The sequence below is a fragment of the Balaenoptera acutorostrata genome, chromosome 7, assembly GCF_949987535.1.
Source record: "Balaenoptera acutorostrata chromosome 7, mBalAcu1.1, whole genome shotgun sequence".
Taxonomy (NCBI): domain Eukaryota; kingdom Metazoa; phylum Chordata; class Mammalia; order Artiodactyla; family Balaenopteridae; genus Balaenoptera; species Balaenoptera acutorostrata.
The window spans coordinates 60,171,667-60,198,887 of NC_080070.1; the positions used below are offsets into that span (position 1 = coordinate 60,171,667).

Sequence of the window (27,221 nt, forward strand, 5' to 3'; positions counted from 1 at the left end):
CATTGAACATTTAGGTAATTTTCCATCTTAGGCTATTACAAATAGTTCTGTAATGAACTTCCTTGCACAGGTATCTGTGCACACTTACAAGTATCTCTATAAATACTTAGGCATAGCGTTATTGGATCAAAGGCATTTACATTTAAAATCTTGATAGCTATTCTCAAATTGCGACCTTTTCCCTGCTTTTCCAAGTGTATTCTTTTTCCTATATCCTCATAAACACTGGATGTTGCAGTCATTTTTAAAAAAAATCGTACTATGGGTGAATATATAGTATTTCCTTCTTAAATTTGCTTAATTTTTAATGAAGTTGAGCATCTTTACATCATTTATTAAACATTAATATGTCTTTGTTGAATTCTCAGTTTCCTTTCCCCTACTTACAGATGTAGTTAAGTTGATAAAACCCTTTTTATATTATGAATATTCATATTTCATTTTGATATTTGGCAATATATTCTTCTAATATTTGACTTGTTTTGTAATTTTATTATGGTATATTTTGTTACCTAGAAGTTTTTAGCATTAATTTTTAATCAAGTAGTTTATTCATTTTCTTTAGGATTTCTAGGATCTACGGCTTTTTGGGAATGTCCTCTCTAGCCTGTTAAACATTGTCCCATATTTTCTTTTAGCAGTTTAATAGTTTATAATTTTTGTTCTTAACCAGTGTAAGTTTTACTTTTTGTTAATCATATGAAATAGGAATCTTTTTTCAGATGGATATCTCATTCTTTCCCTACTATTTATTGAATAGACCACCCAAACTAATTTGAATAGAAAAGTAGAGGAGTGAAACAGAATAGAGTACAAAAATAGATCTATCTCGGGGCAAACTGCACTGCCTTAATAAATGAAGTTTTATTGTATGTTTTGGTATCTGATAGAGTCTATTTCCATCCTTATTCCTTGTTTGCAAGCAGCTTGTTAGTTTCCATGAAACATGTTGGTGGGATTTTAATTTTGATTGCCCTGAATTCATAAATTAAATTGGGGCAAAGAGACATTTACAGTAATTTAGGATCATAGAGGTTTTTACAATATTAAGGACTTTAATCCAATAACATAGTATGGCATTACACTTATTCAAGGCTTTTTGAATTTTTCGGCTAAATTTTATAGATAAAGGATATCCTTGCACATTTTTAATCAGCAATTCTTGAGTATTTTATAATTTCTGATCTTTTCTGTTATATTTTCTAAAGCTATTATGGGCTTTTTTGGTAGTTTTGAAATTCTGTTTTCACTGAACTCTTGTTCGTTCTAACAGTTTTTCTGTTTAACCTCTTGGATTCTCCAGGTAAACAAAAGCTTAATTTGCAAATAATGAATTCTGGCTTTTCTGTTTCATGTATTTATAGGTTTTACCTATGTGCCCACATAATTTACCAGACTATGAACAAGCTGAAGATGAAAAGTATATTACATTATTTCTTCTCTACAGAATTAAATGGTGATATGGTCATCTGATTGCTACACACCTCAAACATTATTTAAAGTACTGTTTTCCAATATGTAGTCATATAGTTAGTTTTCTGTTTGTTTTATTTAATTTCTGGATATCCCCAAATGGACTTTATAAACCAGACTGATTGGGGAAGGACATTTGATAGCAGGTGTGTGTATACACACGAACACACATATACATGTATATACATGTATACACACATTTTTTTATTCACACATTAAGTTGGTAGCAAAATTGAGTTACGTTCCAGTATGAATATCCTTTGAATCCTTGTTTAGCAATCATATACTTGAACCTATTAGCAGAAGTAGACAAGTGGCAAACATCAATGGAATAATTTCCAGTCATCTCTGCCAATAGTTTCCAGGACATGTACGTTCCAGATCCAACTAACTTTTTTTGTGTGTTGTTAAAGTTTGTTCCCCTAGGCATGCTGCACTGTGGTCTACTCAACTGTCGATGTTTTCCAAAAGATACAGATATAGATTTTTTTCTAGTGTCTTATATTTGAAATATACATTCCACCTCTTCTACATTTGAATATATGAATCCTTGTTTATTCTTTAGGATTCAACTCAAATATTTTCCCCTCCATGAAATTTATGACAATAAAAAAATTACTTGGTATATTCCTTTGTTACCTCAGTTATCACATATATTTTAGTTGTTTATTTTGATTTCTATGTCCCTACTGAGCTGTGAGCTACTTGAAACTGTGCCTTCTTCAGTGTCTAGCACAATGTCTGGCATAGAGTTGATTCTTTGTAAATGTTTGATGAATGAATAAATAAGTGATTACCAAAACATATAAGGGAAGTGAAAGATCAAAAAGGCTGTCTAAGAGAAAGTCATAAACCTGACAATTTAAGAAAAATATTGGAAGGTTCTATGGAAGGGGCATAGGAAGCATGTTTTATGAAAAGATTAATTTAAAAGGTACAAACCCCATAGTTTAGAAGTGTTCATTTTGATGCAGAAATGTTTATTATGGTGGAGAAATGTGGTAGAGACCAAGTGAATGGTACAAGGCTATGAAAACATGTTGAAAGTCAGGAAGAGAAACAGTTATGCATTCTGGTACAAAACCTGTAAATGACACGATTTTGAGAAGTATGTAGAATTAGGAACCACACTACATCTGTTTCTTTGTACGCAGTATGTACTTCTGGTTTATAGGTCACCATATACAGCATGTAAGAGTTGCCAGTTTTCCAATAATATGAATGTAAAGCACATCTGGACTAGCAGGGCCAGCTTTATAGGCAATAGACCTGATTTCTTTCATCTCTGACCTTCTGTCCTGCTTTCTATTGATGTTTTTATTTTCACTTTTTAATGTATATTTTTTTAAAAACTACTCACTCCTAGATTTTAAGATTTTGGAGGACATGACAAAGTTTTGTCAGGCACAGTCTAGATACTTCATAATTGTTGAATTTAATTGAAAATGTCAGTTTTTATCATGCAAATTAATTAGGCTTGATGAATTATACATTTCTTTTTTAAAAATATTCTTCAGTAAAAAAAAAATATTCTTCAGTGTATTAAGTGAGGGATTGTATACCTAATTCCAGTTACTTTTCAAATAAAACAAATACTTCAGCAGAAAGAAGGACGATAATTTTCTTACAGCTACATCTGAAGACCACATTTAGTAGTCTTTTGAATGATTTAGGTCAGAAAGAAAGAGCTACCAATATCCTGTTTGTTCTGCAGCTCTTGAGCAGTATTTTGATAGTCATTTCATTAAAAGGTTCAGTGAAGATTTAATTTATATCAACATGGAAGTAAAATGAGAGATGACAAATGAGAGCTTAACACAGCCCAGTACAGAATAGAATAGAAGTCAGTTTCAATGATTCTGTGTTTGAAATATAATTCTAGTACCAGCACACTGCAACATCAGGGCTTGTATAGGTCATAGCATGAAATGGGTTCAGTGTGGGTATTTGCTTCGGTAGCCTCAAGATGCTTTACCTTAATTTTATTGCAGCTAATATGGTATACTCTGATTCTATAAAAAGTGATAAATGTTGCTAACCATATAATGTATTATGTGGCTAATGTTGTCTCTCAAATTATTAAAAGTGGTACTTTTTTTAAATTAGTAAGTTATTTTTATTCTGATTCAGTTTTCCTTTTCTTAACATCTCAGTTGATTTTATGACAAAACAGTTGTTCAGAAGAAATTCTTCGTACAAAATTTTTAACTTACGTAGTTTTGGATATGTAGCAGATTTTTTTTAAATCAAGAAAACTGTCTTTTCTGGATTTTCATCTTTTTGTTGATATCTTACTACAGGTCTTCAGCACATACTCCAATGAAGACTATGACAGGAGAAATGATGAAGTTGACCCTGTGGCTGCTTCAGCCGAGTATGAACTTGAAAAGCGTGTAGAAAAGCTGGAACTTTTCCCAGTGGAACTAGAGAAAGGTATGTGAGCTCTACAATGTTAATAATATTATATTGCTATGTTAATAATGTAGAAATGACTTTATTTTCCCTAAGTATAGCCATTTTCCCCCCTAAGGATTGGATAAAGCTTTATTTCTCATGGAGGGTTTTATTTATTAAATTTCAAAAATAGTTTATATGAATTCTGTATAGATGGTGGATTGAAAGACTCCTCCCTTACCCACCCCACTGAAACCCATCTACTTTAGTTGGCTGGGTTGGTGACTAGGAGTAGGGAGGTGTGAGTGAGGTCTGATGTTTTCTTGGTACTCCTGCAAAGCGCTGGTGCAGGTGAGGAGTCCAGAGAGAGCTGCCATAAGTGAGAGTTTGGGGCAGGTGGTTGTTTTGGGGTTTTTTGGTGGAGGGAGAGTGGTCATGGTTAGATTCTGAATGTAGTAGATAGGGGGAGTGCTGGGCCTTTAGAAAACAGTGGATTTTTGGAATGAAGGCAGTGGAATCCTCTTCATCTCTGAGGGGCGAAAGCTAAAGGAAAGCAGGGAGGACAGGAGCAGAGGGGCTTGCTCCTGATTTCTCCCTGGAATCACAGACTGCCTGCTACAGTAACTGGGGACCTACGGGACCAGAGTCTGCTGTGTTTACCATCATAAATCATCACCTGGGAACTGAACTAGGACCTAATGAACAGAAAAATAGAACATCTCAGAGAGCTTTGGAAAAAAGCAGAACAAACAGATGACAACTTGAATAACAAAAAAAAAAAAACCCAAAGAAACCAAATAAAGATGTTCAAGTGTGGCTTTAAACAGACATTCTTAGGGCTTTCCTGGTGGTGCAGTGGTTGCGAATCCGCCTGCCAACGCAGGGGACACGGGTTCGAGCCCTGGTCCGGGAAGATCCCACATGCCGCGGAGCAACTAAGCCCGTGCGCCACAACTACTGAGCCTGCGCTCTAGAGCCGGCGAGCCACAACTACTGAGCCTGCGTGCCACAACTACTTAAGCCCACGCGCCTAGAGCCCATGCTCCGCAACAAGAGAAGCCACCGCAATGAGAAGCCCGCACACCGCAACAAAGAGTGGCCCCCACTCGCCGCAACTAGAGAAAAGCCCGCACGCAGCAGCGAAGACCCAACACAGCCAAAAATAAATAAATTTATATATTAAAAAAAAGACATTCTTAAGCAAATTAACAACAACAAAAATATTTATTTTAAGATTAAAAATTTCAGTAGAGGAATTGAAGAGAAAAGGATAGTTATTGTTGAGACTCACATTGGTGATCTAGAAGGTCAAGCATAAGAAATGTCCCAAAGTAATTTTCAAATTTTCAAACAGAGCAAAAAATCCAAGAAAAATCATGAAGGAGACCCAATATATAAGTTGTAACAGAAGGGGAAAAGACAGTACAGGACAAGAGACATATTAGACAAAATAGAAGAAATTTTCCTGAGCTCAAAAAATACCTGAACCTCATAATTTAAAGGTCCTAGCCAATTTGTTGTAAGTGAGAGGACTTAAAAAAAAATTCTCATACTCAGGCATAGCCTGAGAAAATCCTAATCTTCAAACATAAAGTGAAAATCTTACAAAATACCAGGCCAAAATCAAAGCAAACAAAGAAGCAAAGGTACTTAAGTTATTAGACTAGCATCAGACTTCTTATTTGTAACACTGGGAGTGGGGAGGCATATGTATGATTTCACACACCACTGAGAAGAAAAAGGATAATGATCCAAGAACCCTATATCCATCCCAGAATATTTACCTATTGTGATGAAAGAAAGAAATTTGCTTATATGTAAGGACTTAAAGAACACATCTCCTTCATACTTCTCAATTAGCAAGGAGGCAAAGAAACAAAGAACAGCTTGTTCGAAACAGCAAATGTTAGGGAAAGAGAGTTGAAAACTATGTAAGTATTAAGCATAAAATTGCTTGGACGAAAAATATATGAAGAATACCAATTATTACACTAAACATCATTGGCCAATAATTGTTCCTATAAAAGACACTTTCATTTGAGGTTGAAGAAAATGTAAGAGTGAAGCTTACACTTTTCATCCATTTAAAAATGTAAAAACCATTCTTAGCTTATGGCCCATACAAAGACAGCTGGATTTGGCTGTGGGCCATTGTATTGCTTACAATAGCAAAAATGAGAGCAATCTGAGTAATCATCAATGATAGGAAAAGGTATATAAATTGTAGCATATCTATTCCATAAAGTATTACTCAGCAGTAAAAACGAAGGAGCCACAGTTCCATGTAGCAGTGCGTGATGATTCTTACAAACATGAAGTTGAGGGGGTTGGGAAGCAAATCACAGAGGAAGCCATTCAGTACAATTCCATTTATTTAAATTTAAAAGCCAGGAAAAATTAAACAGCATATTGCTTAGAAATATACAAATAAGTAGCTTTAAAAAGTAGTATTAAGAAAAGGAAGGAATGGTTAGCACCATGTTTAGGATAATGGTTACCAAAGGAAGAGTTATGATTTCAGGGAGGCTTACATAGTGGGCTTTTGGGGTATTTGTAATGTTTTCTGTCTTTGTTAGTACATGAGTGTTTGCTTTATTTTTGTTTTACACAATGTTTTGTAGGTAAATGTTTTTATAAACTCTTTTGTTTGTATGCTACATTTCATAGTAAAAGTTAAACTAGAAAAATTAAACTAGAAGAGAACTAAATGAAGTAGCTATTTTTAATTTTTTGAGGAATCTCCATACTGTTTTACATAGTGTCTCCAGCAATTTACATTCCCACCAAGAGTGCACAAGAGTTCTCTTTCCTCCCCATCCTTCCCAACACTTGTTATCTCTTACCTTTTTGATGATAGTCATTGTAACAGGTGTGAGGTGATATATCATTGTCATTTTGTAGCTATTAAAGCTGTAAAAGTTATATTATAGCTATTAAAGATACAAGATCTGAGCAAATAGATATTCTGTATTCTTGGATGAGAAGACTCAGTATAGGAAAGTCTCTCCTATTCTGTCTTCTATACCTATAAATTAATAAATAAATTTAATGCGGTTCAAGTAGAACTGCCATCAGAGTTTCATTGTTAGAGGGGATTGCATAATACAATACTAAATTTTATATGGAAAAATACAGACCTAAGGGAAGTATGGAAAAGAACGTGAAAGGATTTAACTTCCCAAATATCTGAATGTAATGTAAAGCCTCTATAATCAGAACAAATTGTATACATATAGCAGTTGATCAGTGGAACAAAGTACAAGGTCCAGGGAAAGATGTTAGTGTGCATGAGAATTTAATAACATGACACATAAGATACTCTAATTTAGAAGTAACAGGGTGCTTTACAAATTGTTCTGGCATAAAGCATCTATCTGAAAGAGTATTAAGTTGGAAAACTTCATTTTCATTATATCATATATAAAAATAACTCTACATGAATTAAATAATAAAATATTAAAAATGACAAAGATATTTGATGAAAATTTATGTCTACATTTATCATCTGGGCTTGTGGGAGGAGGGGCTTAACCAAAATGGAAAATCAGAAATTATAAAAGAAAAGATGGACCAATTCACTCATCCAAAATTTTAAACTCTTAAAGGCAATATTGTCAAACAAAGCCAAGAGATAAGTGATACATTTGAAGGGGGAAATATTCATTATAGATGACATGGAGTTAATAGCTATAATATTCTAAAAGTCTTCAGAAATGATGAGGAAAAAAGAGTCAGGCAAAACTCATTAGAAAAATTGGCACTTTACTTCAGAGGAAATCGAATGGCCCAAGTTCATATGAATACAAGCTCAAATCTCACTAGCAATGAGGGGAATGCTGAACTTAACATGAGATTTTTTTTTTTCCTGGTAGAGAAAATAAGCTCTGAGCTCCAGAGGGTGGTGATAACATCTTCCTAACACAGCCTTATAGTCTTTTCCATCTTGTCCTGGCTGCTTTGCATACTTAGTGCCCTGCCTGTTCCTAGGAGAGTATATACAGAGGAAGACAGGATGGCTACTGGGTTCTTGATGGTGCAACCACAAGAATCAGGGCCTTGAAGTTGTGGCTTGGACTTCACCCATGCTTGACATCTCAGAGAAGCTGTACAGAGATGAGATTAGTCACCTGGTCTCTGTGGGTTGATCATACTCTTTCTTTAATTTTCCTTCGGTTATCACCATGTCTTTCACATGGTCTGCAATGGAATTGAGGATGGCTCAAGCTAATATAATAGTTTTGCCCACAGTTGGGTTTTCAGCTTTGCAAATCTGAGTAATTTTCCAGTTAGAGCATCAAGAGGAGCTATGGAAGGAAGGAAGATAATTTTACTAAAGCCTGAGTCCAGGCAGGGAAAATGGATTTAAAAACTCAGATATAATTTTCATGCAGGTTATTTGCAGGAACTAACTATTATATTTAATGGCATGATAGTACAGAGAATCAACATTTGAGGGGAGCCCTTTCAATATACTGAGTATGGGAACTCAACATTGGCTTGACACGTGATAATTCATAATGAAGAAAAAGTCCTATAAATACAATGAATATGAATAAGAATTCAGCTAATACTTAATATACATCAGAGATTTCATACAGGAGAGAAACCCTATGACATTTTTCAATGTGGAAAAGTCTACAGAGATCATCTCTTAAACTACACAAGAGCAAACACACTGGAGGAAGAAAAATAAACTTCTTTGAATGTAAACACTGGGAAGGCTTTTGGTCATCATTCATCCCTTTATCAACATGAACAAATTCACACTCTAGAGAAACCCTATGAATATGTGCAATAATTCAGCAATACAGCTAACCTTTATAAACATAAGAGAATTCATGTGGGAGAGAAGAAACTTTATACATGTAACCAATGAGGAAGAGCCTTCGCACAGATCTAACCTTCATGTGCGTAAGAAAACTCATTCTGGGGAGAAACTCTAAAACTGTAATGAATGTAGGAAAGTTTTTAGCAGGAGAATGCCTCTTGATGAACATGAATATCTATACTGGGGAAACGATTAGAATGTAATAAATATGGGAAATGACGTGTGCAAATATTCTAAATGTAAGGAAGGAAGGAAAGTCTCCAGTGATCACTCATTTAGTCAGCAGTTCTCATAGTAGATACCTGTGCCTAGAATCAATGAAGACATGCCTTCAGCTGGGGATCACATCAAACGTTTCCTCCAGGGAGAGCACTCTACATAGCTTTCTTTAGCACACAGCTGAGCAAACACATCACTTTTGCCAAATGGCATATTTTTAAACATATGTAGAATAAAGATGTAGGATTATGAGTTGTACTTAGAAATACTTAAAGCAGAAGCTGTCAGTAACTAATAATCAATGAGATGAACCTTACTCAAAAAATTACTAGTTGAGAATACTTAGCAAATTAAAGGTTATTGCTAAAAAGGCTTTTAAAAGCATCAAGTATTCTATTGAGTACATGAGCCCGTTTTCCCTTAACAATCCACCACTGCTGACTAGCTAATACCATCTATTTTTTATGCAGCTAATAACACCATTATTATAAAGACTTTGAGGCTATCAGAAAATAACTTTGAATGTTAACCAAAAAATGTGGAATGCAAATAGTGTATCTTTTATTTCATTAATGTTAAAATATATGCGTTCACAGAGAGGAGAATTGGAAGTATGGATTTGTAAGTGAATTAAAAAACGTGTTTGTCAGTATTGTTCAAAGGTCCAATAAAATGGAAACGAAAGTGAATGCCTGTTAGTAGAGAAATGGTTGGATAAGTTACGACAGCTTCTCACCATGAAATATTATGCATTATAAGTGATTTAAGGCTATGTAAGTTGATATCCATGAGGTATCATTGGATTAGAAAAGTAAGCTACAGAGAGAAGTAGGTATAATATGATCTTGTTTGTGTAAAGAAAATAAGAAGGAAAATTAAGCCATATATAATATGTATATTTAATTATATGCATATAATGTATATATCGTATCTGATGATACGTTTATATGCTTGTATAGTAGGACAGAGGAAAGTACTGAGAGACACATACCATCTTATTAACATGAATGGGAATATGGACCGAGTAAAAAAGAAAAGAAGACTGCATAAATGGGAAATTCCAGATATATTATGATCACATTTATTTAAATAATATATATATATGTTTGAGTATATATGGTCTGTGCTTAAAAATATTATATTATTTAGTCAGGCAGATTGATTGCTCAATAACCAAATTATTACCTTTTTGAGGGATCACAATGGAAGAGCCACCGGCAGTAGTAAAATGAGACTAAACTAATGAGCCTTTTGAGGGGTCTAATTTGACATCTTTGCTCCCCAGCATAGAATAAAATTTCTGTCAAAGGAAGCATATCAACATAGTTCACAAAGAACAAAATTAAAAGCAGCAAATAGATCTCAGCAGCTAATTGTGGATGAGTGTAAAACTTAGGTTGTTTCATTTTTTTTTTCCCTTTTCATAGATGAGGATGGACTTGGTATAAGTATTATTGGAATGGGTGTTGGAGCAGATGCTGGACTTGAAAAGCTGGGAATATTTGTCAAGACAGTGACGGAAGGTGGTGCTGCTCAGCGAGATGGCAGGTAAGCCAACTACTGTTGTTAATAACTCAAATCTAGGAAATGTTTCTGGGAATTTCTTTCAATGGTAGCTTTCTTTTGACTTTTTAGAACAGAATTTCAGAGTGTGTCTCAGATGTGGAAAATGTTAAAACACTTGAATTACTTTCTGATTTGCAGGCAGAATACATTTCTTTAATGTATATTAGATAAATAGGTGGATGGATCTGTTATCTATATCTGTCTACCTTTGTATCTATCCATTCATCTATCTAGCCAGTGAAGGTGAGCAGAATTATGGATGTGTATCATTTAAGAATATGTACTGTGGAGATCAGCATATAGTTTTCACTTCAGAGATATCAAAACAAATAATAATAGTTCTGGCACTTCTGAAAATGACAGAGGTAGGAGGGAAAATAGGAACTAATTCTGCAATGATGGTAATTCTGGAGATCAGTGTCTCTCAAAATGTGTTCTGTCTAAAAACACACGTTCTTGAGTGCCACCTAAATCTGGAAATAAAATCTGTAGGAGAGGGTTAAACATCCACCTTGGGTAATTTGAATGCACACCAGAGCATCAGATGGTCATTGTTTTATGTCTTAGCTTTCATCATCTCAAGGTACAACTATCTTTAAAGATTTGATTAATCCTGACCCTAGGCTCCTGATGCATCAAATTGGGGCTGAAACAGAAATAGAAATAAAAGTAGACTCAAAAATATGAGTGCCAAATTCAAAGAAATGTCATCTTATTTTTTTTAGGAACATTGAATAACTGGCTTTGATTTTTTTCAAGGTTTAAGTATGTATCACTCAACCAGCTTATCCAGAAATAATAAACCATGTTGAAAATCATTTGTGAATCTCCAATGAGACCAATAGTAGTATTATTTGTTTCATAATTTTAAAAACATATTTATATACACAGATGTTTCCCAAGAGGAACTAAATTGATTTATTTAAATAGAAAGCCACACCTTCAGTACCATCTCTTTCTATGCGGTTAGGGACCACATCTTAGCCAGTAGCCTTATTTGTATTCCCATAACACTTGAACAGAGAGGGTCTGAAATGAATGTTTTGAGTGAATGTTCAGCTGACTGAATGTTCAGCTGACTGAATGTTTATCACACTTAAAACAAAGAAAGTGGGATATTAATATTTTGTGTTTAAAAGTAACTTATTAAGTCTTCCTCCTTTTCAAAGTAGTTAAGGAAATAACCTCTTTGCCCCTTCAATGAATTATATAATGGTAGTAGTAAATATTTCCTATTATTAATTTAGAACCTTTCTTCCAAGTGAGCTAAAATTTGTTTGTAAAATCTGTATCTTTTCTCTTCATGCTTTATGAAAAACTTAAGTCATTCTAAAGTGATAGGAAATAATTCTTACTGTTAATATTCAAACATATTAAATTATTATAAATCACCTCTCTTAAGTAAATGAGCCACAAAGCCAAACCAAACTACAAATTGATTAAAAAACAAAAAAGTAGAGAATTTTGTATTCATCAGTTAGTCAATTCCCGTTGTTCTAAACTCAGAACTATTTGCTGTTCTATCACTCATTTTTTAAATTAGGTTTGTTTTCTATTAACCTATTTACTGATTTGTTCTCCTGTGTAGTTATAACATTTACACTGATATGAGAACTTTGCTTTATCAGTCCCAGTGTGCATTTCCTCAATCCTTCTAAATGAATGTTTACCTAGTACAGTAATCCTGCTGTTCTTATAATAGATGCTTAATAAATGCCTCTGAATATATTAAAAAAGACAACTTGATGTAATGAAATGAGCAGAATCTTTGGGATCATGTGACCAAGAGTCTTAATTTCATACCCTCTACTTACCAGCTAAGGGATATTGAACAAATTACTTAATTTTCAGGTTTCTACATTGCAGGATTGTTGTATGCGTTAAATAAGCATATCTAAATAAAAAACCTTCCACAGTGCTGTTTGTGTATGAAGCTGTTCTTGACTGAAGTAGGCATAAGCTTGAAATTTATTAAAAATAGTTATTATGGGAAGTCTTATGAAAAACTATAGAAAGATGTATGAAATAGGTACAGAATCATAAGATTTTGGTGGTCAGAGGGACTTGAGAGATCTTTTCCATACCTTTCATTTTATATGAAAATTGACTGTGTGTTTGTGTGTGTATTTGAAAATAAGTGGTCACATTATTGCACCTATGGCAGTGTTCACATCTTTTATTGGGTTGGCCAAAAGTTCATTTGGGTTTTCCGTAAGATATTATGGAAAAACCTGAATGAACTTTTGGGCCAACTCAATAAATTATTACACTATTATTACGAGCATTATGGGTATGCTCATTTGCACAGTATTTTAGTGTTTGCTATTTAAAAGGTATCAGTATTAAAAAGCTACAAAAGGAACATTTGGTTGCTGCCTGCAGTCAATAATTTTTTAAAGTTTTGTTATGTATACTTACTGATATAGAAAGATATTGTATTAAGGATTTACAAAACAGTATGATTAGTATAATGCCATTCTTGTCTGGATATGTTTTCTATTCTTTTCATCACTCCCCCCACCTCGCCCCCATCTCTGTCTGTCTCTCTTTTTTCTCTTTCTCTCTCTCAGAAAACCTGAATTTAATATACACCAAAGTGTTGAATGACTCTAGTCTGTGTGTTTTTTTTCAAATTTCATCTAATATGGAATATTTAATTTTGTATAGGGAATATGTAATATTTTATATATTTTAAACTGCAACTAAAATTAATAAAATTATCACCATGTGTCCTTGGGAAAGTTACTCTTCAGACCTTAGTTGTAGACAGAATTAAAGTTCTGGGTTAGATGTTCCTTTTAACTTTAGAAGATTGAGTCTGTATTATAGCTTTCTAGCTTGCTTCTAGCTTCTTAATAACTCTTCTTTACTTAAGAAGATGATTTCAATTTAATCTCAGATTTGGGCAAACTTCCTTCAAGGTATGTCAAATAAACAGGTATATAGAGAAATTCTTTTCTCCCTCCTCTGCCCGTCCCACCCACAATACAAGAAGCCATTTTTGTTGTGTTGCTTTTACCCCTTCCAAATGTCTCATAAACTCATCACATTTTGAGTACTTCTAAAAATTTGCCATGGATATTTATCTCCGGAGTCATCTAGTATAGTTAAAAAGTTTTGAGTCTTCCTTATTATTTGATATGATGTCTTAACATTCTAAATGTCTCTTCACATCTGTCTGTATCTTTTCATATGACACCTGAAACGTAGGGGGTGCTCAGTAAATATTTGTTGAATGAGAGAATACCTGTGCTTTAATCTCTTTCAAGACATTTAGTACTGGGACCTAACATTTTTCGTTTTCTGCTCTTTTCTTCTCCTCCTTTTTTTTTTGGCTACTTTGCCTCTTATAGTTTATCTTGTAATTTAGCTGAGTGGCATGATAGCCATTTACACTTTCTGTGTTAGTTCTAAATTTTTATTAAAATAATACTAAATATATTAACCATTAGTTTTTGCTGCCATAATTTTATGAATGTACACAGAACACTTTAACACACTAATTATTTCTCCAGTCCTCTTTAATGAATCTATAAAGCAAAATGAATTTTATAATAGCACAATTGAAAATGCTGATAGTAGAATAAATCATGTGGATGGTAACTGACAAAAGATATTAATAATGCTGGGCTAAAGAGGCAAATTGAAAATGCATTTAAAATCTGCTTTGTTTCTGGGTCCTTATGTTTTTTTCTCAAGCTTTTGCTTGAGAACACTGTCATTTTAGAACACTGTCCTGTTTATTTTTCAGTTTTTTGGAAAAGCTAATCAAATTTGAACTTAAGGTGCAATGTAGTTTATCCTCATTCACGTGTTGGTTTAAACGATTTTAATCATTTTGGACAATCTTTCTGGTAACACTAACATATAAAACAGATGAAGAGTCCTGTTCTTCTGCTTACCCTGCAGCAAACTCCCCCTCCTTGCAGGACCTGTGTGTCCCCATGAGGTATCCTCAAGCCTGGGACAGCCCTGAATGGGAACTTCTGTTTTCATTGTGTCCATATATCCTAATTCCTTAGTCAGTGGTTTCCTCTCTGCACACACACTCTTTTGTCACTCTTCTAATTAAGCGTCTTCACCCCTTAGAGAGTTTTGGGATATTACTGCTATGATATGTATTTTCATACGTATTTAACACTTTGCTGTCTAGCATTTTGGGGAAAACTCTCTGTTGTCCAGTGTTAATGTTGCTCCAGCTTGTTTCCTTTTCATTCATCCTTGGTTGCTTTGCTGACATAAGCCCCGTGAGGTAGGATTTTTGTTTTTGTTTCCCCATCCCAGATACATCATGTCAATAAATAACTACCCAATAACATTAAACAAACTCCAGAGTACTCCAACTTAGATATTTTTACTAGCCTTAACCCCACTGATTCTGGTTTTTAGATTCAGAATTGAGGGATTTCAGAAACATCGGACTGAGGTGGAAGAGCAGTCGTATCGCACACGTGTGTTTATGAGCGCATGGAAACGTTGAAGAAATGGCCAGGACTAGATGCCTTTTACAAACTAGCCAGCTACCTTCCTGTAAATTCCATTCCAGTAGACAGTGTTACCAGGGAAAAACAGGCTATTTCCTCTGCTATTCTGGAAAAATTTTGGGAAGTCTTTTATCTGTATTCTTTCTACTCTGGGGTGGTCTAATGCAGAGAGCCGTCCATTTAATTTTTACCACCAGGACTCATCCCTTGTCTTTTCTGTGCTTCTGATTATGAACCAAGATTTGAGAGGTATTATCAACTACTACTAGTGAGGTTGCATCTAAAAGTTACCTTGTCTCAGGGTAAGAGATTCAAGCAAAGTGGGTATCAGATGCCAAAAAAATTTTCCCTACCGTAATAACCACTTATGTAGTAAGTAGCCTGCTGGTTCATGACCTTGTGGTTTGTAGGGTCAGTCCATGGTAGCAGTAACCCTGAACAGGTGCCCTTTTTTGTAACCGATATTATTTATTCCTGTCATCCCTGTCCAATTGTTTCTACGTCTCATCCTTCTTATGCTCATTTTTACAGTTTCTTGAGTTTGTCTCCACATTAATCACCACACAACTTACCTCTAAAAAGTAAATTGAAATGCCCTTCAAATAAAATAACAAACTCTGTAGAACTTCCCTCCCTCCCTCCCTGCCTCCCTCTTTTCTAATTTAAAGGTGGCTTTTATTTCCTTGTTTTAATTTTGTATCAGATTTTCAAATCCTTTCTGTAATGAATTTATCACTTCGAAATGAGAAAAAAAGTTTTAAAAATTAATACCCTTTTAATGAAAATAATAATCAAATAATATTGAGCTCTCTTCATCCCCTTAATGCTTGCTGTATTAAGGCAGGCAGGAAGAATTATGTAGGATCAGAAACCTGCAATTTAGTTGTGGGATGCTCCTTTCTTACACTGGGCTCTGAATGCAGAGAGCAAATTCAGTCAAACGTCTGTTGCCACTCTTCCTGTTGCATGGAATGCTTTAAAGCTCGACTGTCTTCTGTCTTCTCAGTGACCAGTACCAGTGTTCTTTTTTTTTTTTTTGGCTGCATTGGTTCTTTGTTGCTGCGTGCAGGCTTTCTCTAGTTGAGGTGATGAGGAGAGCGGGGGCTACTCTTCATGGTGGTGTGCAGGCTTCTCATTGCGGTGGCTTCTCTTGTTGCAGAGCACGGGCTCTAGGCATGCAGGCTTCAGTAGTTGTGGCATGCAGGCTCAGTAGTTGTGGCTTGCGGGCTCTAGAGCGCAGGCTCATTAGTTGTGGCGCATGGGCATAGTTGCTCCGCAGCGTGTGGGATCTTCCAGTACCAGGACTCGAAGCTGTGTCCCCTGCATTGGCAGGCAGATTCTTAGCCACTGCGCCACCAGGGAAGCCCAGTACCAGTGTTCTTCATTCCTTTGTGGAATCCATATTTCCACCTAGCATCACTTTTCTTCTCCCTAAGGGACGTCCTTTATATCACCAGGTCTGCTCGTGATGAATTCTTTCAGCTTTGTTTATCTGAACAAGTCTTTGTTTCACCTTTGAGTTTTTAAAATATATTTTCTCTGTGTATAGGATTCTAGGTTGACAGGTGTTTTTTTTTCCATTTAGAACTTTTTCCAGATTTTTTTTCTAATTTTAGACTCATGGATGTGCATGAACATAAGGACATTGACACAGATGAATTAAGAAAATTAGGAAGTGCTATAATATAAATATCAATAGTTTATTTTCTGCTTAAGTTAATTGTATATGATAAACATTGTAAAATTTCTATTGAAAAACAGAAGCTCAAAACCATTTGTATGAGTTCTCCCATCTGTTACCTTTTTGAGAAAATGTCTTTTTGGCTTTGGGTTAGAGATTATAGATCTTTGAGTCCAGAACCTTTAGTCTAGTTATTTTATGGTTATTCACATATGCATCTTTAATAAAGAACAAGGGACTATAATGCTTCAGTCTAGAGGAAAACTTTTTAGACTATTTCCACAGTCACTGTAAAATGCCATCATCAGTTGTCAAATAAGCATGTGCTAATTTTAGAGAACATTTTAGAGTTATAAATGTAATACATGTTCATGGTTGAAAATTTGGAAAATGTAGAAGACTGTAAAGAAGAAAATAAAAATCTCATGTAATCCCACCATGTAGAGTTGACCACTCTTAAAATCCTGCTGGTGAATTTTCTTCCAGAGTTTTTTCTGTGCATATGCCTTTGTTTACTTACTTAACGAGATTAAAATCAGTGAATATATAGCTTTATGGGTTTTTGTACATTTTATTCATCAAGATAATATTTTATATTATATTTTGTATCTTATTTAATCCCTCTAATAACCCTGATTAAATATATAAAATTATTGTTATTTCTGTTTTAGATATAAGGAACAATGGCTCCTCTTATATAGTCACAGCAAATAAGTGGCAGAGCCTGGCTATGAACTTAGGATATCTTATTCCAGAGCCTATGCTCAAATAATATGTTATACTATATAACATTACTAAATACTTTTCTAACAATAGAATATATCTAAGGATATATTATGCTGTAGTATTATATATATGAACCATTTATTGTTCATATTGTTATACTAGTATGTTGTTTCAAGGTATTGATCAGGTTAGCATTTTTATATAAAAATCATTGTGAATATCTCTGATTATTTCTTTGAAAGTACTTCCTTGGAGCGGAATTACTATGTCAAAGTGCATTACATTTTAAATGCTTTAGAAACACATTGCTAAACTGCCCTTCAGAAAGGTTGTTCAATTTGTATTCCCCAGGAGTGTGTTGAAGAGTAATCTACTGCACCCTTAAGATTAAGATTGAATATTGTGTTATAAAATCTTGAATAATTTGATAATTTCTTGTTTTTGCATCTTTTAAGATGTTTACTGGATGCTTGTGTTTCTTTCTTTTTTTATAAATTATTTTCAGTGTGCTTTTTTCCTGTTGCCTTTTTTACAACTGTGTTATCATTTGTTCTTTTAGTGCTAATCTTTACAAATAAGTGATCCATACCAACTGGCTTTACTTCTTAACTGTAAGGAACTTTCTCCTCTACTCCCCCACTCTTATAACAAAAATGATCAAGTCCAATAAACAGATTTAAAGTGCAACTTTAAACTTAACACAGTAAAATTCTGTATTTAGTTTCGAGCCTTAATGTTCTGTCAAATTTATTGCTTTAAAAATTATTTACCTACTTTTTGAGACATCCAAGTAACCTTTTCTTAGACCTCATCTTAAACTTCTCAGTGTCATTATAGTCATTTATTTCTAATGAGATCCATGTCCCTTTCCTTGATTTTTTTGTTTCTTTGTTTTTGTTGGTGTATGTGTGTGTGTGTGTGTCTGTGTGTGTGTGTGTGTGTGTGTGTTTGTGAGAGAGAGAAAGAGAGGCTTTCCAGGTTCTCCTTCTATATAGATCCTCCTGTTTTTCACCCTGCATTGTAAGAATGCTTCTCTTCCAAGCTGAGCTTCTTGACCTCATTTTTGTATTCAGGCAATGAACTGATTTTTATAAATGACTATATAAATTACTCCCTTTGTATCCCAGTCTCAGTGCACGTAGACCTATTCATTTATTTCACGTATATGTTATTTTTATCTCAAATTCATCATAAAAGAAATTTAATTCCTCTTTTCCTTATTCTTTTTTCTTTCCCTTGATATGAACAACCTGTGTTTTCTGTGTTGTTTTTCATCACTTTAGATGTAAACTTTCTAGTCATCTTTTATTCTTTCATTCATTTTACCCATTAATATTTTATTGTATTGTATATTGTTTTTCCTTGGAATGTCCCTCAGATTCTTCTTTTGTGTTCATTCTCTGGGCCACATCTCTGGGCCAGGTCTTTCTCTTATTCCTTGTGTCAGCTTCTTTCAGCTGATCTTTCCCAGTTTATCCTTATCCTGGTCCCAAGATTATTCTTCTGCGACTGTCACTTTGTTTGTGCAGCCCTTCTGAATAACAGCATATAGTTGCTCTCCCATTTTTTGCCAGTCATAACCCAGGATCTTGTTGACATTGGATACCAGTGCTATTTCTTAAGTACATCCTCTCTACTTTACTCAGGAAAAGTACATTATTGTCTCTGTTAGTTTCCTTCCCCAGCCTCCTTGCACATCTGAGTCAAAATAATAACTACTAAAACTGCAGTATGTTAAGGCTGTATGATATGTCAGTTACTGCACTAATCCTTTTACATACGGTTTTTGCTGATCTTTACAACCAGCATACATGGTAGTTATAGTAGACCTTTTCTATCTAAACTAAGGATTAATTGTTTCAGGAATTCATAGTTGAAGAAACTTAAGGTTTTATAGAAAACAGGATTAAGAAAACTGTGGTGTGAGGTAAAGGAGTGAAAGCATATAAATAAACTTTTGCTGAAATAAAACAATCAAAATGCATTGTAAAGAAAGAGACTATCAATTACACATTTTAAAATTTTGCTGTAATAGGTATAGTATCATTAATTTACGTTTAATATTTTGCATGCTACATACATTTAAATAGGATATCCCTTTCTAACCCCCATCCAGTATCAGGAAAATGGTTGTAAGTTTGTTCTACCTTATTGGTAATGGTGTGCATTTTAAGTGGCATTTTTTTCCCCAATCCATCATCTTTTCTTCAAATACTCATTGCTTTTCTGGTTTGGTAAATTTGGAGTTGTTTACTACCAAGGTCTGGGACGCTATAGCTCAAGCCATCCATCTCCCTTATTCATTCTTAACGTTCACTATGCTTGCAAGATAGGAGGCTAGGTCTGGGTTTACTTTACCTCAGATTTCTTTCTCTCTTTCCAAGGCTCCTTTGCAGAAACTTTCACTCCCAGTCTGCCATCTACTTTCTCCTTCTTTTCTTTTTCTATCTTTCAGTAATTCCCTTCTGTGTTTCTCTACATCACACAAATTTAACAATATTAACAACATAGAGATGAGGAAACAGCAGTTGGGACTTCTTTTTGATTATCAGTAAGTGAAAGCTTTGGGATTGAAATTTAGATCTGAGCGTTCCAAGGTTCAGGTTTTTTTCTTACTGCCACATTTCCTTTCATCCTCTTCACCCTACCCAGAATCATATTTTTCTCAACATTTTATTACCTTCTACTTCAAGGCTACGCTTAGTGTCCAGTTCCTCAATGAAACCATTTAACTGCCATTAGTTGATCCCAGCTGAATTCTTGGCCTCTGTACTCTTGAATGTAATAGACTGTAGCACATGCATTTGTGTTTAATTGTTTGTCATCATGTTATGTGTATGGTGTATCCCTGGATTCATTGTTAAATCTATCTATTTATCTATCTATCTATCTATCTATCTATCTATCTATCTATCTATCTATCCATCTATCTACATATATAACTGAATCACTTGGCTATACACCTGGAACTAACACAAAATTGTAAATCAACTAGAGTTCAATTTAAAAATCCAAAAAAATTTAAAAAGGAGTATCAAACAATATCTGGTAGCATGCAACATTAGGTGGAGGTATAAAATATAAGATCTAGAGGAGGTTCAAGAATGAAAAAAATCATTAGGCTTGGATAAGCAGATAATTCCTCAAAGAGAAGAGCTGGACCTTTAGGAGAAGGCTTTTGAGAGGGTAGAGAAGGGATTTTTGGCAAATATTTTGTAAAAGGTACAAAAGCACAAATGTGAACAGTCTTTTCAGGGTATGGCTTATCTTAGAGCTTTTAGTTATGTGAGGATGTTGTTGGATAAAAATGAAAAGTGTTGAGATGATATTAGGGATTGATGGTAATGTGATATTTGGTTAGATACATAAATGGAGACTTAACAGTGTTTATAGAATAGAAGGCTTAACATTGTTAAGAAGTCAGATGTCCCCATATTTATCTGTAGGTTCAAAGAAATACAATAAAAATCTCAGGAGACTTTTTTTTTTTTTTTGGTAGAAATTGACTAGCTGGTTCCAAAATGCATATGGAAATGCGAAGGACCTAGAATAACAATTCTGAAAAAGAATAAAGTTAGAGGACTAACCTTACCTTTCTCAAGACTTACTACAAAACTTCTGTAACCAAGGCCATGTGATATTGGTATAAAAATAGAAACAGAGATCAGTGAAGTAGAATAGAAAGTAAGGAAAGGATTGAGACAGATATAGTCAGGTGACTTTCAATAAAAGTGCCATGATAATTCAGTGGTAAAATGTACAATCAACAAATAGTCCTATAAGAATTAGATATCCAATATTCTGTAATAACCTAAATGGGAAAAGAATTTGAAAAAGAATAGATACAGATTCAGTGTATAACTGAATCACTTCACTGTACACCTGAAACTAACACAACATTGTTAATCAGCTATACTCCAATATAAAATAAAAATTAAAAAAAGAATTAGATATCCATATGGAAAAACAAAAAAACTGAACCACAAACCTTACCTCACCCCATATACAAATTAACTCAAAATTAATCATAGGTCTAGACATAAGAGTTCAAACCATGAAATCTCTAAGAGAATACGTAGGTGAAAATCTTTGTGTCCTACCATTAAGTAAAGATTTTTGAGACAGGACTCAAAGCATGGACCATCAAAGAAAAAACTGATAAACTGAATGTTATTAAAATCAAAACTTTTCTTCTTTGAGAGGCACAGTTATGAAATGATAAAGGGAAGCTATGTAGACAAGAAGAAAATATTTGTTAAACATTCATGTGAGGACTTGTGTCAAGAGTATGAAGAACACTTAACAACTCGATAACAAAAAGAACCACAACTCAATTTAAAAAATACAGATGAAAGATTTGAACGGTTATTTTGAAGAGAAAAATATATGAATGGTCAATAGCATATGAAAAAATGGTCAACATCATTAGTCATTAGAGAATACAGATTAAAACTTCAGTGAGATACCACATCTACTAGAATGGCTAAAGATAAGAATGCTGACAATATAAAATGTTAGCAAGGATGTGGAGAAATGGAACACTCCTACATAGCTTGTGGGAACATAAAATTTTACAGCCACTTAGGAAAACAGTTCGGCAGTTCTTTTAAAGTTTAACGTATACTTAACCTTTCAAGCCAGCAATTCTACTTGTTGGTATTTTCCGAGAAATGAAAATGTATGTCTACATAAAGACTTATATGTGAATGGCAACTTTATTCATAATAGACAAAATTGAAAAACAAATGTCTATCCTGTGCTTTACTCCGTACCTTCTGAATGAGAATTTTGGAGGAGGTGCAACTTGAGGAATCTTTAATTTTCAAAATTGCTCCATTATTCCATTGCAGTTAGGCAGTTTGGGAACTAGTGCCCTGGACTATCCTATCCAGCATGGTGTGGCCACTGCTAGCTCATATTGTACTTTTGTGCAAATTTGAAAAATATATCTCTCCCCTCCTCCCTCCTAGGCACTAATCTACTTTCTGTCTGTAGAGAGTTGCTTCTTCTGGACATTTAATATAAATGTAATCATATAACATGTGATCTTTTGTGATGACTTTTTTCACTAGTATAATATTTTCAAGGTTCATTCATGTTGTAGCACCTATCAAATTTCATTTCATTTTATTGCCAAATAATATTCCATTGAATGCGTATGCCACATTTTGTTTATTCTGGCACCAGTTGATGGATATTTGGATTGTTTTTACTTTTTGGCTATCTTGAATAATGTTGCTTTGAACATTCATGTACAAATTTTGTGTGGCCATGATTTCATTTCTCTTGAGTATGTAGTTAGGAGTGGAATTTCTGAGTCATATGGTAACGCTGTGTTTAACCTTTTGGAGAACTGCTGGATGGTTTTCCAAAGCAACTGCATCATGTTATATTGCTACCAGTAATTTATGTGGGTTACAGTTTCTCCACATCTCATGAAAATTTGTAATCTGTCTTTTTTTTTTAATTGAAATATAGTTGATTTACAATATTATAGTAGTTTCAGGTGTACAACATAGTGAATCAATATTTTTATAGGTTATGCTCCATTTAAAGTTACGATCTGTCTTTTTTAAAAAATATTATTTTATACTGGAGTATAGTTGATTAACAATTTTGTGTTAGTTTCAGGTACTACCTGTCTTTTGATCATAACCATCTTAGTAGGTGTGAAGAGGGGTCTTACTTTAGCTTTGATTTATATTCCCCTGATGGCTAATGATGTTGAGCACCTTCTTCATATGCTTATTTGCCTTTTGTGAAACTTCTTTGGAGAAATGCCTATTCAGATCCTTTGCTCACTTTTTGAAATTGAGGTATAATTGACATATAACATTATATTAGTTTCAGGTGTACAACATAATGATTTGATATTTGTATACACTGTGAAATGATCACCACAATAAGTCTAGTTAACATTCCATCACCAGATGTAGTTACAAAATTTTCTTTCTTTTTTTTCTTGTGATGAGGACTTTTAAGATCTACTCTCTTGGCAACTTTCAAATAGGCACTACAATATTATTAACTATAGTCACAATCCTGTACATTACATCCCCATGACGTATTTATTTTATAGCTGGAAGTTTGTATCGTTTAACCCCCATCACCCAGTCTGCCCATCACCCATCCCCTACTCCTCTCTGGCAACCACCGATCTGTTCTCTGTATCTGTGAGCTGGTGGGTTTTCTTGTTTTGTTTGTTTGTTTTGTTTTTTAGATTCCACATATAAGTGAGATCATATGGTTTTGAATATTTTTCTTTGACTTATTTTTTTTTTTTAAAGGATTTTCTTATTTATTTATTTATTATTTATTTTTGGCTGTGTTGGGTCTTCGGTTCGTGCGAGGGCTTTCTCCAGTTGCGGCAAGCGGGGGCCACTCTTCATCGCGGTGCGGGGACCGCTCTTCATCGCGGTGCGCGGGCCTTTCTCTATCGCGGCCCCTCCCGTCGCGGGGCACAGGCTCCAGACGCGCAGGCTCAGCAATTGTGGCTCACGGGCCCAGCTGCTCCGTGGCATGTGGGATCTTCCCAGACCAGGGCTCGAACCCGTGTCCCCTGCATTAGCAGGCAGACTCTCAACCACTGCGCCACCAGGGAAGCCCTGACTTATTTTTAAGTTGGGTTGTTTGTCTTTTTATTATTGGGTTGTAACTATTCTTTATAATATTCTAGATACCAGCCCCATATAAGATATATGATATTTAGAATTCTTCTTCCAATCTATGAGTTACTGCAAATTAAAACCATGATAAATACCACTAGATACCTATTAGAATGGCCAAAATCTAAAACGCTATCAACATGAACGCTGATGAGAATGTGAAGTAAAAGGAGCTCTCATTCATAATTTTGTGCTGTTATCATTTCAAACTGTACAAATGGCAAATGGCTTCTTAACTGTCTCATGATTTCAGTCTCTCTCTTCACTGTCCTTCTCTTCCTTTACCCCTAATGGAGGAACATAATAGCAGTTCTCAAATATATGAAGGGCTATCATGGAGAAAGGAATTGACTCGTTCTGTGTAACTCTGGTAGTAGAAGAACTACACTCTTTTCTTCTAAATTATATTTTGAATAAGTCCTTCAAAACTGAGTAAGTTTTGTCAAAATGCAGCACATTTTATAGCATCTTTCTGGCCCCACATGCTGTAAACCAAGGCAAATGAAAATCACTTCTTTAAACCTTCCTCAACTTGCTCCACACACTCAAGTTTTGATCTTCATTATGTTCTTTCATATTTTAAAACAGGCTGATACTTTTGGGCTAAACTGCTACTCATTTTCTTGAAAAACAGAAATTCATTCTGTTTACCTTACCTACTCATGTTTTTTTTTCTATCGCTATTGCTGTTAGCATAGTCTTAATTACTCATTTTAAATTTAGCTCATAGTCTATCTAACCACCTTCTAGAAACAACCTTCACTCATAGATAGAAAGTTGATAATAATCACCTATCATACACAAGCAATTTAGCAGACTAACAAATACAATTTTCTACAGCCACGTGTACTGTTTTTACATATTCTTAAAGTGCAAGGATAAACACGTTCATTAATATGATGCAAAGTTATAGTAACTTTGTAACATTTTAACATAAGGAGAGTTGTATATATTAAAAGCTTTATGACCAAGGTTTTGGAAATAACTAAGAATCTTGGAAATCATGTTTTAAGCTGACACTCTACAAAACATAATTACCATTGATATAAAAGTTTGTTAGTATTATGATTCAGTTTAATTGAACACAATTTTATATTTTTTATGCTTTTTAAACTTTATGTAGGGGTACTTAATTTATCTGATCAGTATTTGTATCAGAATTTTAGGAAGTTCAGATTTTATTATTATTATTATTATTTTATTATTATTATTATTTTTTTATTACATGAACTTGGTCTCTTATATGAAAATACTTCTGAGCTTCTAGCAGAATCTCCAAGAAGGATTTTTTTTCTTAAACATCTAGCACATTTAAACTCTCATTAGATACGAAAATATAAGATTTATGAAAGTGCTTATTATTCTCTATGAAGCAATTAGGTTATTGCTCCTTTAATTTAAGAGGCTTTATAATTTAGTTTATTAATACCCTTCTAAGTTAGGAACATACTTCATATGCAAGCAGTGAGATCATGGCTTCTCTCAATTACAGCAGCACAGAGATTTGTAGCCTCAGTTCTGCAACTTCAGAAACAGCTTAAGTAATCCAAGAAACAAAAAACTCACTGGTCAAGATTCAAAGGGCTTTTTGCTTTCTAGTGTTCATGAATTTTTTTAATGAAATAGTTTGAGCTCACAAATAGACAAAGAAATTAAAGGATAGCAACTCAAATTCTTTACCTTCTCTCACATGGGAGATAACAGATTCCCATAATCCCATTAGAAGTCTCAAATGGTCAGATTATGAAATTACACTCCCAATCATTTCTTCTACCAGTGGGGAATTATTTATTGTTGTTGTTGTTGATGATGTCGCTGCTATCTAGTGCAAACTAGGTCAAAACCAACATGGCCAAAAGCCAAGGAAAAAAAAGTCAAAAGTACTGAATTAGAAAAAAACATGGTAGCAAAGATAAAGTTCTATTGCTGCTTTAGACTAACTCTGGGGACCAAACAAAAGTTCATGAATGCATTTCTGTGGTAACACAGTTGAATTAGTTTTGTGAATCCACTCTGGCCTCTTATGGAAACTCCAAAGCTATTACAGGCTAATATTCAGAGTTTAACAGATGACTTTTATAAATATAAAGCGTACATGTATCAGACTTTATTCAACTCACTAATTAATGAGAAGACCAGTGAGATGGTAAGTGTGGTTCAAAGAACATTTTAGGAGTAGGTATTTACATGCAAGTTAATAAAGTAATGTTAGAATAACATTGCTAAGATAGATACAAAACCAGTTAATATTCTACAGGGAAATAAACCATGACCTATGGGATTATCTTTATAAATTTATTTATTTTTTATTTTTGGTTGTGTTGGGTCTTCGTTTCTGTGCGAGGGCTTTCTCTAGTTGCAGCGAGCGGGGGCCACTCTTCATCATGGTGCGCAGGCCTCTCACTATCGCGACCTCTCTTATTGTGGAGCACAGGCTCCAGACGCGCAGGCTCAGTAGTTGTGGCTCACGGGCCCAGTTGCTCCGTGGCATGTGGGATCTTCCCAGACCAGGGCTCGAACCCGTGTCCCCTGCATTGGCAGGCGGACTCTCAACCACTGCACCACCAGGGAAGCCCGGGATTATCTTTAATAACAGAAGAAAAGTATCTGATTTTATTTAGGACAAAAGTCTATAAATTAACGTTCTACTTTAGTATGTCTAAGACTTTTAATCAATTTTAAAAACAGTGGATCAATTAAAATACATTCCCCCAAATTATCCTTGGTTGGGCCTGTTTAATAATGTATGTACATGACATTGAAACAACATATTGCCTCTCCTTTGATTTTTATTTCCAAGCTTTAAATAACTTTTCTTAATACATAGCAACAACATGTGATATATACAACATCTGCTCAAGATAATTATAGTAGCACTTAATTTTTATTGATGGGAAGAATCAATATGATAAAGATTCAGTTTTTCCCAAACTAATCTTAAAAATCAGTATAATTTTATTAAAACTCCAACAAATGTTTTTAGAGAACTTGGCAAGTAAATCCAAAACAAACTATGACGAGAAAAAGCCCAAGAAGAGCTCAGAAAATTTTGAAGACAATGAACTAGGTAAAGCGAATTACCCTATGAAATGTCAAAACTAATTATGAAACAATGTAAGTGTGCAAAAATAGACAGTCAAGTAGAAACCACATTGATGCACATTTGAAACCTGACAGGGGCAGCA

The 27,221-nt window shown here is 34.3% G+C and overlaps 1 protein-coding gene across 10 annotated transcripts in view; it reads left to right on the top strand.

Annotated features, from left to right (window-relative positions):
* The window catches only part of PPP1R9A (protein phosphatase 1 regulatory subunit 9A), a 295,263-nt gene that overhangs the window by 149,870 nt on the left and 118,172 nt on the right, over nt 1–27,221 (top strand). For all 10 annotated transcript variants that reach the window (XM_028162275.2, XM_028162277.2, XM_007195740.3 and 7 more), the window contains exons 3-4: nt 3,774–3,906; nt 10,342–10,462. In XM_028162275.2, the coding sequence (XP_028018076.2) occupies nt 3,774–3,906; nt 10,342–10,462 (254 nt within the window). The remainder of the gene's footprint in view (nt 1–3,773; nt 3,907–10,341; nt 10,463–27,221) is intronic.